General features: G+C 38.6%; 1 protein-coding gene across 1 annotated transcript in view; it reads left to right on the forward strand.

Annotated features, from left to right (window-relative positions):
* Window positions 1–235: 235 nt before the first annotated feature.
* Window positions 236–17,034, forward strand: part of ADAM22 (ADAM metallopeptidase domain 22) — a gene marked incomplete at its 5' end in the record, with an annotated part of 52,934 nt that continues 36,135 nt past the window's right edge. The window contains 10 exons of the mRNA XM_009581568.1: window positions 236–337; window positions 988–1,057; window positions 6,461–6,531; window positions 7,807–7,881; window positions 10,526–10,597; window positions 11,616–11,786; window positions 13,483–13,547; window positions 13,730–13,814; window positions 14,264–14,354; window positions 15,747–15,798. Coding sequence (XP_009579863.1) covers window positions 236–337; window positions 988–1,057; window positions 6,461–6,531; window positions 7,807–7,881; window positions 10,526–10,597; window positions 11,616–11,786; window positions 13,483–13,547; window positions 13,730–13,814; window positions 14,264–14,354; window positions 15,747–15,798 — 854 coding nt within the window. The remainder of the gene's footprint in view (window positions 338–987; window positions 1,058–6,460; window positions 6,532–7,806; window positions 7,882–10,525; window positions 10,598–11,615; window positions 11,787–13,482; window positions 13,548–13,729; window positions 13,815–14,263; window positions 14,355–15,746; window positions 15,799–17,034) is intronic.

Genomic DNA, 17,034 nt, shown 5'->3' on the forward strand with positions numbered 1-17,034 from the left:
GCCTAAATTAGCCAATTTTTGTGGTGTATATATATATGTTGTAGAGAAGCTTTGGGGAAGAAAAAAGAGTCTATGTCACCACAGGAGAGAATATCTTTCTTTCTGAAGCGAAGAAACAAAAGATTGACTCAGAATTATGTTCAGTTCCTGAAGCCATTTTTAACTGCTTCCTTTTCTAAATATTTGAATTTTTAAAATATATGAACTTCTTAAACTTACTTCCATGTTACACTAGTTTATTAAATCAGTATTTACATTTCCTGCTCTTGACAGTGGGATGTTCTATGATGGAAACCATACTTACCTTATTGAGCCAGATGAAAACTACACTTCAGATGTAAGTAGAACTTATAGTAGTCCTCCTGTGTTGTTTATTGAATACAGACATTCATGGGTACAGGGTAGGCGAAAGGCTCTGGGACCAAAGGGTCATCCCCTCATTCCCAACTCATTTACCTCATATGTGAGTCCCCATCATCACAGACGAAAGTAGACCTCCAAAAATTAGGCAGTAGTATTGCGTATGTGTACTCTGTAACACTTGGATGTAGAGCAGTGCAGCACCAGAGGGTGATGAGGATCCCTTGGAATCTGCAGGAGAAGCCTGTGAGTGCCCTGTCCCCTTCTCTGGCACTTCCCGCTCTGGATTCATTACATCCCTCTCCTCCTGGTTCGGCGTTGACTCCAGGTCAGCAGCTCCTGTGACTCTCATTGATGTTCCCTGGGCAGCTCTCTTAAGCCTAACTCTAAGCGTGCTCAGCCACTCCATTTGATGTACTCAGATATTTCAAATAAAAGATGATTAACTGTGGCGTTAGCGATCACATCACAGTTGGGAAAAGGTGAAGAGTGTAGAGTAATGGTGCCTTGCAACTTGCATGTTCACTAGTGTAGGTGTTGGGTAACAAGGACCTTTTGAACTCTTTAATGCTCATGAGATGGATTAGTTTATCCAGGTTTAATACATGCAATTATTTACTATTTCAGGATGACTTCCATTTCCACTCTGTTTACAAATCCAAGTTGTTTGAGTTTCCTTCGGATGACCTGCCATCTGGTATGATTTTTTAATATTCATGACTTATTGACTTATTTTAGTCTAAGGCCAAATTTTTTACTCATATTTGATAGATAATCTTCTGATACTATATTGTTTATTTGTATATCTCTTCTTTTCCCAATTAAATAAAAAAGCACTGAAAAAAAAAGAATCTGAAACGCTGAAAACACTGGAAAAGAACCTGAAGCGCTGAAAAAACCCTGAATCCAATGAGTCAAACCTCTCCTAAACCGTCATGTTGTGATGTATGTTTCTCTTAACAAGTCATGTGGTCTATGGACTGCATTATATGCTAGTAGTTTTAGAAAGGAAAGGACTGAGGTAGCCTAAAGATAATGAAAATAAACCCCATGTTGCCAGTGGTTGATAACTCTTCATGGATTTTTCCCGTTTTGAGATACAGGGTGAGTACCATGGTGTGAGCATAAGCCTGGAAGACAAGAACTTGCCAAATATTGTTGCTGTTCAGTGACTCTCTCATCTCCAGTCTGTTGAGCATCTTTCACAGTACTGGCTGTAGTGTGGGTCATGCGTTTCAGTACAAATGAATTTGGAGACAGGAGTGGTTTAAAGTGCTTGTGGTGATGAATCCCCACAGTTTATATTGTGTGTGGAGGGAGAGGAGGTTTTTAAAAAAATGAGTTTTCATCTGAGAAGTTGGCTTGTTAATTGATCTATGGCATATCCGCATTCTGTCAAGGATTTGCCAGTTTTACAGGTGCATTTTTCTACTCTACAAAATATATCCTAGATAAATAAAACTGTCCTTCATAGACACTGTCATTTTTGTAGAAACCACTTCTAGACTAATTTCTTTAGGAGAGTTACAGATGTCCAATCATCTTGTTACAAACTATTGTCCTATGGTAACAGTTGGGTCTGGGATCTTACGGTGCTGGGTACGGCACATAGATGGGTCCGTCCCTGGAGCACAGTGTGTGCAGGCTTGCTAGTTGTTAAGCAAAGTAGAATCATTCAGAGAGCTAATGAGAAAAAACAAGGGAAATTGCTACAGTTGGGTCACCTTGATTTCAGTTCTGAAGAAGGAAACTTTCTGAGTCTAAACAGAACAGTATCCCAGCTTGGTGCCTCACGTGCTCCGCTGATGATTGCCCAGGTGAGGTGGAGGCGGCATTGGGATGGAGGGGCAGCACAAAAGGCTCCTGCAGTGCAAGACGTCGACATCTGTATCGTGAAGCTTCCTATGTACATGCTCCTTAGACACCTACCATGGTTACTCCTTGTACTTGTGGAGATGGTAGTGTAATGAGAGCAATTTATTGAACATAAGGCCAAATAATAAAGTGCATCTTTTATCACACTTTCTTGAGGATATGTCATTTGAAAGGTTGGAAATAATGCAACCACTGCTGAGTTTAAAATAAATCTTCTGTCTCAGGTTGTTAAAGAGACTGCTAGAGCTGATACTTAGATATCTATCAGCTGTCTTACAAGATTTCCTGATAGTGAAAGTTTATGTTTTCAAGCTTTCGGAATAAAATTATTTTCTGCTTTTAAAATTATGAGAAGGAATTCATATAATCCACCAGTTTTACCTCCATCAAAGCTTCTTGATTTTCAAAAAAACTGTCAAAATAGGGCTTCATTTTTTTTTCATGAAAATCCAAATATGCTTGTACAGTTTTGATTTTACCATAGATAACAAGTAAATAGTTGCTGGCTTTGCTGTACAAAGCCCGGCACGTGACATAATGGAAGATGTTGCCATTATATTGAATTAGAATCACAAGATTGTAGAAAAGGTTGAAAAGGAGATTTAATTGTGGAGTGCTGGTAGTCTTAATTATACAAATATTTGTAACGTGAATAAGAGGTAAAAAGTGCTAATCTTCTATTGCTTTATGTTTAGGATCCCATATATGGAGAAATAAATTTTAACTCGGTCTGCTCTCCCACATGCCCATACTTGTTTTTGTAAAACTGTTTGGAAAGATGTTTCTGAGGTTTGTAGTAAAAGTTTCAGTAGATGTGGTAGATTATATCCTCATTAGGAATCCCACCATTTTTCTTTGTGATTATTCAATTTATCTCTGTCTTTAAGTCATCCTTCATGCATAGCCATAGCTCCAGAGGATGAGAGCAGTCCGCACCACCTTCTGCTTCCCCACCCTTTTCCCTGTGCCCAAAGGAGCTCTATCGTTCATCCCTCAACCTGCTGCACACCCTGCCCCACCTTCTCCTTTGCTCCTCACACATGCTGTCCCACCAGTGTCTCTGCTTGGCACTGCGTCTTCCCTGCCAGTCTGGAGAGTGCTGACTGTTGTCTTGACTTTTCTTTTTTTTGTTTTCTTTAAACAATATTTGCAATTAATTGCTAATAGTATTGTTGTGATTGATTGATTTTTTTTTTTTAAGTACTACAGCAGAATCATTATTATTAGTAGCAACCACTGTGCTAGGTTATGTCATCAGTATTTCTTATATTCCTTATTGCTCTCATAATTTATCAATTTGCCCAGCCTAAGGAGATCTTCCTTGATGTCCAGATTTTCTTCTTATCTTTAAAAGAGTCTGTGTGTAAGCTAAGATTTCCACTCAGAACTGTGTTAGGAATGGACTGGATGTATCATCAGCTTCAATACTGATGTTAGAAAGCAAAAAAAATCAAGTAATAGGGATTACTGGATATCAGTGATAGTAAAAGCACACACTATTATACCACAGTTCGATAACAATGTACTTTTTACATTCTTTTGCTCCTTGGGTATTAAAAAAAAAAAAAAAAAAGCAAGCTATTGCAGAAAAGAATTAATTGTACTGTATTTTGCAATGGTCTGAGGCGATAATGAGGACTTTGAATAAGGAAAGCTTGGATCGATGACTTGGCATGCTTAGAGCATTTGTCTTCATAATTTAGTAGACTATTTTTTCTCACAGTCTGTATTAAGACATATAGTGCCCTGGCATGGTCTTAGACAACACTATGTAATTGAAGGTGTTGTTTTTCAAATAATGCATAACAGATGTCCTTTTCTTTTGAGGTCACTTGAAAGATGTGTAGATGTGGCACTTAGGGACATAGTTTAGTGGGCCTTGGCAGTGTTAGGTTTACAGTTGGACTCAATAACCTTAAAGGTCTTTTCCAGCCTAAATGATTCTATGAATCCTCATTACACTTTTTCAAGGTAATATGTTCCCATCAAGATTTCTGCTAAGCTTTCTCAGCTATCTACATTTCCTGTGATTTTGCTGGTCATGTTTTTCGCCTGAGGGTCCCTGGCTGGAAATGCACCCTGCGTGAATTTATCCAGCTTGTGAATTATAGCGCAGTGTTAATGTGTGTTAATGTGTTAACGTTACTGGCTGCATCATTCCCCTCTAGAGATGACTGACTTCCGATGGTGGGTAAAAAGATCGCATTTGCTGGTAAAGTTATCTGAGACCCTATATACATATTGTAAATTATTATTTTACAAGAAATTCTTCACTATGAGGGTGGTGAGGCACTGGAGAAGAGAAGTTGTGGATGCCCCATCCCTGGAAGTGTTCAAGGCCAGGTTGGATGGGGCTTTGAGCAACCTGGTCTAGCGGAAGGTGGGCCCCTGCCCATGGCAGCGGGGGTTGGAACTAGATGATCTTTAAGGTCCCTTCCAACCCAAACCATTCTATGATTCCATGATTTTGTTGATTGAAAAGTTGTATTTTTACCAGTTTCATTAACCATGATATAAAGCCTAAAATCACAGGTTGAGAGCCAGTTGTGTGGCACTAGAACACAGACTAAATTAATCAACATGTGTAAAGCATAATCAAAAACAAATTTGTAAAAAAAAATTCAAGATTTAGTTTCTCATCATTGGGAGCTGTAGAGACTGCAGGTCTTTAAGCAATAAATAGGGACCCTTGGATGTGATTTAATTTATTTTAGGTCCCTTTTGTAAAGAAAATCCTCAAGTGCACTGGTGTAATCATGAAAACATTTTTAAGCAAAGGGCCTATGATTGTCCAGGCCCCTCCATAAAAAGATATCTGCAAACTTTACATACCAAAATGACAGTATAATCCCGAAGATTTACCCAAGACAATACCGGTTAGTCATGCTTTGCTTTCCTGGTTTGTCTTAACAGTAACTAGCCAATCCTAGTTAAGATTGGCACTTATGCCTGGTAATGTTTTGTCAGATGAGGAATTCAGCTTCGTGTTTTAAAGTTTTGCTGATATGGCAGCCTTGTCAAATTCCTATCAATCAGCATTGTTTTTAATCCTATTGTTTGAATCTCATGCAGAAATTGCACAGTTAATGTACAGCAGGTGGGAGGTGGAGCTGTGAGAAACTTCCCTGTCTCACCAGCAAAACTGAACTGTTTAGGATTTTGTAACACAACCAAAAGTTGTGTACAAAGGTATATGAACTGGAAGTCCCTTAATTTACACAGCTTCTATAGTACTGTCTACTTCTCTGTAGGATTGATAGAATCACTCTGGAATACTGAAAGCGGTTTTCAATCCCAGGAGTCTGAAAGGATGTCCAAAGCTGGAGAACGTACAAAGGAGGGGACAAAGGAAAAAGACATATTACAAAATAAACAACTGCAAACATTTAATTTACGTGTCTCAAAAAAAGATCTTCTTGGGGTTATGTGAATAGTAAACATGTTTATACAAGATAAGGAAAGAGATTTCTGTTGTATAGAGAAAAGTGAGGCAGGGACTATGAATCTAAAATTAAAGATGGAAAAATACTTCTTGGACATTAAAAAGGGTGAGAGCAAGCATTGTCTTCTGCTTAGTTTATAATGTGTCCCTTTCCGTCAGTGGCTAGTAATAGATTTGGTGAAAGGGATTTGGCAAAAGAATAAACTACTTGGTGCTTATGATTAGAGGTTTAAGAAATTAAAGACACAGTGGGATTAGCAGGGAAGAATATTGTATTGATAGTGGGCATTGCCAAAATCTCATAAGGTTTCTCCCAACTCTAACACATTTTACTTTGTGAATATAATAATCTTAAAGCATTAATTCTGCCTTCCGTGCTCTTCTTATTAATTCAGGTAGCTATTGCGAGAGCTCTGTGAATGTCTGCTGAATTCCCAAAAATGTGATTCACTCCATGGAAGCACTGTGCTAATAATATTACATGCCCAGTGTTGGTGAAGTTTTGGCGTGGAACATCTGCTGTGCTTTCTGAAGCGTGACACCCACAGATCATCTGTTTCAGCAGACCCGGATTAGCACTAGTACAGTTTTTAATAAGAACCCTGGTACTGGGAAGCATCTGTAACGTTGCCTCCTTTCTAGCTGGAAACTTGAAAAAGGGAGTTGTTACCGCATCTGATGTGTGGAAGAATGCCATACTACTGTCATGCGGCATCAGGGTCACTAGTTGTTGGGCTATATGTCTGTAAACATGAAATGTATTTGCCTGTGTTTTCTGCTTAGAGTTCTCGCAAATGAATACTACATCGCAGAAGTTTGTGGTAAAGCCAAGACACGAAAGGAGTAAAAGGCAGGTATGTGCCAATATGCTTGTTTATAAGTAATATACCATCAAGTTTGTTTTGTGTCTGCTGAATTAATTTGTCCAGATGGAGTCCTGCTGCTGCTGCTGGTTTGGCATGAGGTCTCTGTATCAATACAGCTATTACAAAAAGAGGTATCTACTGTTGACAAAACATTGTTGGGTTCTCTTGGACATTGCCTACCTGAAGAGTTATAAAATTGTTAAACACTGCTAAATTGCAGCTGAAAAAGTAGCTAAAGTATTTTCTCTCATTTTGAGTATAGAGTTTTATCAGAAACTCCCAATTAATGAAACATTTACAAATATTTTTTATGTTGCAATGGTGACAAGTAGCTACTTTATCTCACTTGACTTTGATTTAATATAAATATTCTAAACTGAGAGTTCATTCCCTGTTTATTAAAGTGGGGGAGTCACTAAGTGCAGATGTTTTTCTGTACCCTGGAAAGATAGCACCAGTTCTTTGCATTTTAGGAACGGAGCTCAAATAATAGTACAGGTCAAAACAGAGCCGTGTCAGGGGGGCTGAACAGTGCAGGCAAAAATGAAATACTGAGAGCAGTGGGAGGGGAAGATGACTTTAACATCTCTAACTAATGCAAGCCTCTCAGAGGCAAAAGAAAAGTGAGAAAGACATTGGAGAAATTCCAGAAGTCATTCTTGAGGATCTTACTTTATATCAGGTGGTTTGCTACCTTTCTATAAACTAGCTATTACTCTGCATTTTTAAATCATAACAATGTAATAACTCTCCTGGAAAACCCAGGAAAACAAGGACACCATGAAGAAGCATCATCATAAATGTTTCTAAGTGTAAAGTAAGCGTAAAACAGAGGTAAGTACTGCGTTCACTGTGTGAATTGAGCAGTGTGCAAATAAATAATAGAATTGTTACAGAGATTTTTCATAACGAATGCAGGAGGTATCCCTTTCTCTGTGGAAAAAAAAGTTTATAGCTGACACAAGCCATTTTTAGAGATACAGGCCCTGCTGAGGATTCTCTTTCTTTCAAAAAACCTAAACTTGGGATTAGATGGGTTGAAAGGCTTGATTTCATTGTTTAAGGTCATATAAATGTCTAGGTGGAGGTGAAAGAATTTTTGTAAATTATGCAGCTAAGCACCAGAAGTTTCATCAATATCTGAGACCAGAATTAAGACAATAGAAAAAATGTATGCATGAGAAGTTTGGTTTCTGAAGTAATTTCTAGTTACCAGTTACACTCTCTCTGTAGGACACTCTTACAGTTGTACTGTCTCTGTAGGTTCGTCAGATTCCACGTAAAGTTGAAGAGGAAACAAAATACATTGAGTTAATGATTGTCAATGATCATCTCATGGTAAGACTGACACACTTCAACATCTTACAATTATTAACATCAAATTGTCTTAATTGGTTGATAAAGGATAACAATAAAGAACAATATATGGCCAGAATAAATTCAGTATGCCCTTAAGAGAAGAGATTATGGTCTCATTAACCATTGATGAAATTGCTTCTGAATTTTGGCAAGGTAATTTCATCAAGAATGCAACCAGGCCTGAGTGTCAGACAGAAGGGTCATGAATTAAAGCTTTGTGTCATGAAGTAACTAATGTCAGTGTGACTTAAGCTGATGATTTTCTTTCTGGTTTTCTTGAGCACTTATCTTACTTATAGCCACTCAGCAATCAATAATGCACTTACGCAATTGTGTAGCAGCTGTTGACAATGGGGAGATTAACAGTGACTAGATTTTTTTGATATGTTGAAATCAGTATAGAGAAAATTATTTTGTTAAGCTTGTATACTTTCGCTGGGAGAACATAAATAGGCTCTTTAACGTAGAGACATAATAAAGATTAGTGTATTGAATTAAAACCAGGCTTATTCAAGTGGGAAAAGGCACAGATTTATGTCAGTGAAGATGATTAATAATTAATGAAAGGAATATCAAAGGAAATGCTGAATTCTCCATTGCTTGCAGTCTTCAAATCCAGACAGTGTATTTCTGGAAGATGTGGTGGCGTCAAACACAAACAATAGGATTTGATCTTGAAGTAACTGGATAAAGTTCAGAGACTGGTGGTGCCCCTCCAGCTGGTGACATTAGTTGATTTTATGGTCCTTTATGGCTTTAAAATCAAAATGTATCTATACATTTTATCTACCCTTTCTGTAACGTGCAGCATTACCCAAATTGGCAAAAATAGACATCAGAGTTTAAAAGGAATGTGTCACTGTCCTTGGACAGCATACTCCTCCTCAGCTCAGTTTGGTGAGCATAGCAATAAATTCTTGGATTAAAATGGACAATACTGGATGCAGAATTCCCTAAATTGGTGTCACTGTGTTTGATCCTGAAGACCTGAAGCCACAACTTGCCCCTTGGGACCTTATCTGTCTGGGCTGATTCCCTTCAAGGACAATGTTTCCTAATTTTGGTTAATTATAGCTACTGCGAGAGTCAGTCCACTTAGGAGTTTATTCTTTGAAGCAAACACCAGTGAATGTCCGTGGTCAAAGAAACTGAATAATTTCCTCCTGGCAGAAGGAAGTGTGTTATGCTCTGGGCTCCTCACTCTCCCCACGGCCTGGGCTAGCATGCATGTGTATTTGGATTACTCTGTATGCGTGCAGTAGATGCAGCACTCCAGATGCACTCAGCATGGAGCTGACACCCCGTAGAGCTGGAGCCATTTTCACCATTCACCCTCCCCACTGCTCCCCAGAGGGAGCAATGAACTCGTGCTTCTTGCTCTGGTTCGCAGAGCCAGCTGCATCCCGCCAGCCCCCCTGCCAGGGGTGTGGTGCCCTCCTGTCTCCCCCCTCGGCTGCTTGTCCAACCATTGCTTCCATTCAGGGAATAAAGCTTTTAAAACCCAAACATTGAAATAGGCTTCTAAATTAGTATACTGAAAACATTTCCGTAGGATGCTTAGAGAAGCTGGAGGCCTAAAGTTTGAGGTTTTATTTGCAAATAGAGACTTGAGTAGTATACTTATTTCTCTTTGTCCCTGTGCTTCATTTTTCATTTATTTTGTAGCTTTTTCATTTCATCCTTTCTACCATTTTTAGCTTCACAGTCCTGTCCATCTGTTTTTTTACTAAGTGTAACTTCCTCATTTTTGGTGGTTTTTCCCCCATTCCTGCATGAAAGCATGCCTTTCCCACCCCCTAGCTGCTGGGCACTTCTTCTTGCCCACTAAAAGATCCTACCTTCAAGAAAATACGGACAACTTTCACTCCAAAATCAAGTGTCATGGGGCACAAGATAGTTAAACATTTCTGAAAATTTTGGGCCTTTTGCCCTAAATTCTTCTAAGATACTTGTGACTTTCAAACCCATGGTTCTCATTTATAAGTTTTTTTTTTTTTCCTGCAGATAGGAGTACCTGGACAGCTGTCTTCAGTGTCACCTTTATAGCACTGTATTACAGATTTCAGTAAAGGTGCATTGCAGTCTGATTGCTAAAGTGATTTGAAACAGTTACTGTGGCATTACAGAGTGTGAAATTGCACATGAAGAAATCCAGAAGACAGCTTAAGAGAGAGAACTGAAAAAAAATAGGAAGTCTCATAGATTAAAACACAGATGCAGGTGCTCTTGGGATAACACCTCTAAAGGAGTCTCAACTATGGAAGTTGTATTGTTAATTTCTGTATTGGCATTTGGAATTGACTTTAAAATTGCCAATAATAAAGATAATGAAGAAAGTAACAATATGTTCCTGTTCCTATAGCATTTTTCAGTGAAGATCTTAGAGTACTTTCCAAACAGGAATTAATAGATCCTCACAACAGCTGTTTTAAAGTATATCAGTAACGTGCATTTCTGAGCAATTTTCTACTGTCGCTCATTAACATTACATTCAGCATGGGATACCAAACCTTGCACAGGGGTTTTACTGTTGATGCAGTTGGTTTTTGCTTTGTGCTTTTTTGGAAATGGAGCTTATTTTTCTGAAGTCTGTATACGTAACTTGTCTGTGTTTGTTTCGCAGTGTAAAAAGCACCGCTTGTCAGTCGGCCATACAAACAGCTATGCTAAATCGGTTGTGAACATGGCAGATTTAGTAAGTATCACTCAACTAAATGGTCTTTTACATGTGAGATGAGTCATATGATTCTCCTGCCGATGGATGCAGAAGTTGTCAGTTCATGGTATACCTAATAATAACGTATGTGAAGATCACAAATTTTCATCTAGAACCACAGTCAGCCACCTATAAAGCCTTTGTCTAACATAAAGCATTAGACATTTTTTTGTGGCTTCAAACATTTAAGTATCCTGCTGGATAAATCCCTTAGTCTGAGTTTTAAGGAGCACCTTAGGTACGACAATTTTTAACACAGCATCCCTATGTTGACAACCTGAAACCCAAAAGACAATCTGAAATTAGAATGCGCTAAAATTTCTCCAGAAAAAGTGCATTTGAGTAAATGAGTAAGAACAGGGACATACAAGTGGATTACGTGGATTCTATTTGTGACACTAAATTGGATGAGCTGCTGGCTTTTGCACCTCACCCCAGAAAAGTATTACTAGAAAAAGAAAAATGCGGTTCCTGCTCTTGAAAGTATTTGGTATGGAGTAGTAACCTCCAGCATTGAAAGGATGGCCCTTTTTTCATGATTCAGCCAGCATGAGGTTAAATACTCCTGTAGAAGTGTATAACAGTGAAAACTTTATAGATGACTATTTGGAGTAAGAGAGACCTCGTGTGTACCTGGCGTGAGCTGGATGTTGTAAAAGACCCATTAATTCTTTGTACTATTTGGAATGGTTCTGTAGTAATTTTTCAAAAATCCCATCTCGCTTCTATGCACCTCTGCCTGTGTAGGACCTGCAAGGAATCTTTTTGCAGAGTGAGAGAGCTGGTTGAAGAATTAGTCCTAAAATTTAGATTTTATTTTGTTTTCATGTTTGTTTGTTCGTTTTAAGGGGGATACAATCACCTGTGAGAACCTAAAGTGTGCTAGAACAAGCTAAATATTTAGTTATATAAAAATGCAAGCTATTACAAAAAAGGGGTAAACCTCACCTTTATTCTATTTGACATAATATATTTGTTCATTCTGTTAATGTACTAGATATATAAAGAACAACTTAACACCAGGATAGTATTGGTTGCCATGGAAACCTGGGCTACTGATAACAAGTTCACCATATCTGAAAACCCCTTGGTGACCCTGCGTGAGTTTATGAAATATAGGAGGGATTTTATCAGAGAGAAAAGTGACGCAGTTCACCTTTTTTCGTACGTAACCTTGTGTGATGTTTTATTACTGTTTTTTTTTTTTCCTTGGGCGTTGCTTATCACAAGTGGCTGATGCATCTCCTTTCTGTTGTGTGTGTAATCCACAATAATTCACAAAATAATGTTTCTGATGGGGAGGTGGGAAAAAGTTAATGCACAAACTGCCTGCCAGTGCAACTAGAGGTTTGACTCTCATTTTAGTTTTAACCTACTAAGCCCGAGCTGCATGCGCGTGCATCCTTGGTTATTCTGTGCAATTACCTACTCTGCAAGCGCAGCTGCCTGGAAGGTGATTCATGGTTCCGCCTCGGAGGTTGGCTTCTTCGGCGGTAGAGCACAGGCAGCCCTGTTGTATTATTTAAAAGCGGAACATTCGTTTTGAAATGAAGTTTCCTACTGAAAAAGCGCTATGGCCTGCTTTACTTTGTTGAATGACCTGCATGCTGCAGGATTACTGAAGTGTTTCAGATCCTTGAAACAGTTTGTTCTCCAGAGAGACATTTGCTATAAGAATAACTGGGGAGGAATGTTATTTTCTCTAAATCTCTTAATTGTTTTGGAAATAATATTGATATAACAAAATATATCTACAAAAATAGAGGAGAGGTTCATGGCTGAGATTTTTGATCCACACGAGACAGGCCAGCTGAATTGCTCTGTTGGAGTCCTTATCCCTCTCTGCTGACTGTTGTAGAAGCCTGTATGAATAAACTTAACCTAAACACCTCACTTTCACATGACTCTGGTAGGATGCCAGGATACCCAACCCCGGTATCCACCATCTCAGAATTTTTGCACGTGCTTAATTACTATCATTGACTTCTGCCATGAAGAGAGCTAGTAAGATCTGCAAGTGGTGCTTGCAGATTTTGGTTTCTCTGTGTCTCAGTTCTTCATCTGTAAAATGGGAATCAGGTTTTCTCACATCCTTCGTGTATCTTCTCTGGTGATATTGTAAGGTCTTTGGGGGAAGTCTTATTCTTATGAATGCTTGTGGATTGGCTAGGACAAAGAGGGCCCTATTTGCCCTGTGACTGGGACTCTGGATACCACCGTAATGCTAATTCCAGCGCTGTCTGTAACACCACTCGTGTTTGAGATATTACATTCATAGACTGTTTAGAAATACCAGAAATTGTGTCTGTAAGCGAGATATGGCTAAGTTGGGAGGTGAGGTTCGCTGGTGTGATGGTACGCTGGTTACAAATGAACTTCCACCTTCAGCACAGTTAGTACGTTGTATTGTTTCTTGAAGTTTTTCTGTTTTCCTTAGAAAAACACAGTTTGCTGCAGCTTGCATGGATCAGTACTCTGAAGTGGAGCAGAATATATTTTGTCTCCAGTAACTGGCAGTCATTCTTGCTGACGTGGTCAGTACCAAAGAGGTGATTAGATTTAGGCTCAGAGTGCATCTGTCCATTGGATGAGATCGACTGCAGTTCCAGGGAGTTTTCACCTCTGCATCAGGGAGCCACTAACGCATCTCCCTTTGAGTTTTGCTACATCAGTATTGTCCAGCTAGACACTTGTCTTTTTACTAGTCACCCATGCGTTGGCAACGTAGTGGCCTCTCCTGCGCCCTGTCTGTAGCATGTGCCAGCGGAAGTCACTTGCTGCAGTAGTATGTCAATGAACAAAAGGCTGGTGAGATTCAGGTGGTTTGGCAAAATAGTCCCCTTATGCTTTCTTATATTAGGTAGTCTGAGAAGGAGGAGGGAAGATGGTATAACTTTTGTGGAGACAATTTGTCATGTGAGGGTTGTGAGTGGTTATCTGTTTTTCCCACTTTGTTTTTGCATAGTTTGCAGCATAGTGGTGGCAGTCAGCATTTGCAAATGCCAGTTTCTTATTTGAAAATCAGAAGGGTAAATACTGGGATGGATGGATAGGTGCAAAACTCATGGGCTGAGCAGGGTAAACTTTCTTTTCTTTTCCTTTTTGTCAAAGGGGGAGTCGATTTCAGAGCAGTCGGAGTGGTGTAGCCCACACTGGTGGAATCTGCTCCTTGCTTAAAGGCGGAGGTGTGAATGAGGTAGGTGGGGATATTTGTGTGAGCAAAAAGTTGTGGGAATTTATCTGCACAGAATTTATCAGCGCAGACATGTTTCTCAAAATATCTTGCTGCTGCTTTGCTGATGCAGAGTTTTAGTGCAGCTCTATAGAAGGGATGTCTCAATGAAGAATGATGAGTAAATAAAGTCAGATGTGGATTTAAATAAGCTTTTCAGTAGATTCTGCAATATCTTGTCATTCATACTTGCAGCCAGAATGGCAAGAAAGAAACAGACTTTCTTTTACTTGTCCGTAAGCCAGCCAGTTTTCCTCACTTGTCCATTATCTACCTGCTCTGAAGTAAGAACTCTAACACTATGCATCTGATTTTGCCTTTTATTGCCTTGAAATGAGAAAAACTTCACTTGTATCTGAGATAGATACCTGTACGTAACTGATTACTCTTCCTACCTTGCTTGTTTCTTTCAGTTTGGAAAGCCAGACTTAATGGCAGTTACTCTGGCACAGACCTTGGCCCAAAACATTGGCATTTTCTCAGACAGAAGAAAACTTATAAGTGGTAAGTTTGTTTGCTTTTTCACTCTATCTCAAGAGAAAATCTTAAAAGGTGGAGAATCTTATCAGTGTCTCTCTGATATGTATTTTTTCCCCATGTTTCTCACAATGTTGGAATATTTTTATTTTTCTTACAAGAACATGAAGAGAGACTGACATATCATTAATTTTCCTCTATTTAAATGCTGTGATATCCCCCTGCCTGCTGGCAGCACTAGTGTCACCATTTCATTAAAAATAAATCATAAAGGTGTCTGCCACTTCTATTCATTTCAGGGAGATCGATGTGACCCCCACAGACTGAATGGCTGCCATATTATGGCGTTAAGGTAGAAACATATATTATTAGACCTGGGGATGATGAGGAGCCTCCTCAATCCTGTTACGCGGGATGGTTTTGACAACATAGCTTTTTCCCTGTTTGCGTTGATTGAATTCCTCTTGTAGATTACCCAAATCTCCTGTATTTGCCATCCTACTGCTACCATTTCTCTGCTGCAACCTTGGTGTTCAACTTCTTAGTAATTTACCTGCAATGCCTTAATTCAGATCTCTGCCCCCCCCGCCCTCCCGAACAAGCACCTCACCCTCCCTGCTTCCATGTTATATGAAGTCCCAGCACATGGAGAACAATGGATCACTAAAATAATAATACACTTTTGAAACAATTTAGATGATGGAGTGCTTAGTTATTGGATCATGTGTACTTATGTGGCTTACATATAAAAAAAAAAATTGCTGTATTGAGTAATAGAACTCTGCTTAGGTGAATTTTGTTTCCAGGCATTGTAAAGACAGTACAGTAATGCAGAGATACATCTGCATGTAAAGGTTTTTGCAGTTTACATAATTTTATTTTCAAAAATATTCAGAAATGTAAATCGGATGCTCTATGCTACCGACATGTTCAGTATTAATTTTCCATCTGCATATTGTTAACCTGATACAGGGGCAGGGTAAAAGTGAAAATGATAATAGTGGTGATTCTCTTTCTTATGGCTGAGCAGAGGGGCAGAACACGGTTATTTTTTTTACTCTGAAAATTTGGGAATCAAATATCATGACATGGGAGAAGGCAGGAGAGCTGACTCATGATTTGCAAGTGCTGAAGGCTGACACTGCAGTTTCTCCTAACTTCACTTTAAAAGAAGGAAAGAAAAACAGGACATATTTTCAGAGCTCAGGATTGCATAGAGTCATGTATAGTTTTTGAAAGAAGATTTGTCAGTGTGCATTGATACACTTAAACTAAGGTGTGCAATAAACCAGCAAATTATTCTTTTTGATTTGTATTTAAATATGAAATGGAATTTACTACAGTGTGGTTTTTATGGTAAGAAATGTATTATTTTGGACTTATAAGACTCAAGATGTAAATATTTTTTGTTGTTGTCAGGTGAGTGTAAGTGTGAGGACACGTGGTCTGGATGCATAATGGGAGACACAGGGTAAGGCATTTCACTAGAGGAAAGTCATGTCCTTCATACAATGACATAAAGGAAAGGTGTGAAAACGTTTGCCTTTTGTGGTTGAGCAGAATATTTTCTGTGAATCATTTTCCAGAAAGGAAGGTATTAGCTGTACAATGTACGTAGAAAAGACACTTTCAAAGAAATGTGTGAATAAGTGAGTTAATGAGGGGATATGTGAGGATTTTTAGTGACCGCTGGTTTAACTGACAAAGCACAGGGCTCAACAGCCAAGCCAGGTCATTGCAGAGACGCAGAAGTATGCTTAGCTTCTTTTCTCCTGCAAGTTCGCTGTTGAATTGTGGCAACAAACAATGACACATCTTAATTCTTGAAATACTGTTACTTAAGTATGTCTCATTTTCAGTGTTTCTGTTGGAATCTTTCATCTATATCTTATCTTTTTTTATCCTCCAGTTTGTGTGATAATGTTAGAAAAACTGCTCCATTGGAGGTTGAGCATGCTTATACCCACATATAATGTCACTGGAGAGATTTTATCTAAGGACTAATGAATCAGCAAATTTTTGCTGCTTTCTAACGTGTGTATTCAGACCTTAATTCTTCATATTACGGGCCTGTGTTTTGTTGTGTATATGAATTAAACTATAGTCTATTTTTAGATATAGACGGTGCTTTTTAAATTAATTTCAAACTGACCTGCAAATTTTCACAGTAGCTCTGTGGTCAGAAAAATTTTGAACAAAGAAGCATATTTCATTGAAAGCTCTTTGGAAGGTGAACGTGTGCCTTTTTCACTTTGTCTACCTAAAAACATACTAGGATTTTTCTGATTTTTCATATGTTAAAAAGCCAATCTGAGAAACATTCTTGAGTCTTCTAAAGTGATTCCTTATCTAATGGTCTTTAAATTCTTTATCTGAAATCCAAACTTTTCAAATAATTAGGTACACAAAAAAAGCTTGTATTTACATAGCTTATTGATGAAGGTGAATCCCACATTCTCTGTAGCCTTTAGACTTAAATCATAAACACTAGAGATGGAAAGGACCAATTATGGTTTGTAAGCCATCATTCCCGGCAATGCAGGATTATTTCTGCACTTCTGCTAATATTTTTTTATCCAGTGGTGAGCTGATACAGGAAAGCCCTTGAGACTCCAAAATCTGCTTGAAGCGTAAGTACTTTCATGACTAAGGACCTAAATATAAAGATCACTTAAGTTACTTTGGGAAAAAAAAAATCCATGCAAAG

This window comes from Fulmarus glacialis, unplaced genomic scaffold (genome assembly GCF_000690835.1).
Source record: "Fulmarus glacialis isolate BGI_N327 unplaced genomic scaffold, ASM69083v1 scaffold12767, whole genome shotgun sequence".
In the NCBI taxonomy this organism is placed as follows: domain Eukaryota; kingdom Metazoa; phylum Chordata; class Aves; order Procellariiformes; family Procellariidae; genus Fulmarus; species Fulmarus glacialis.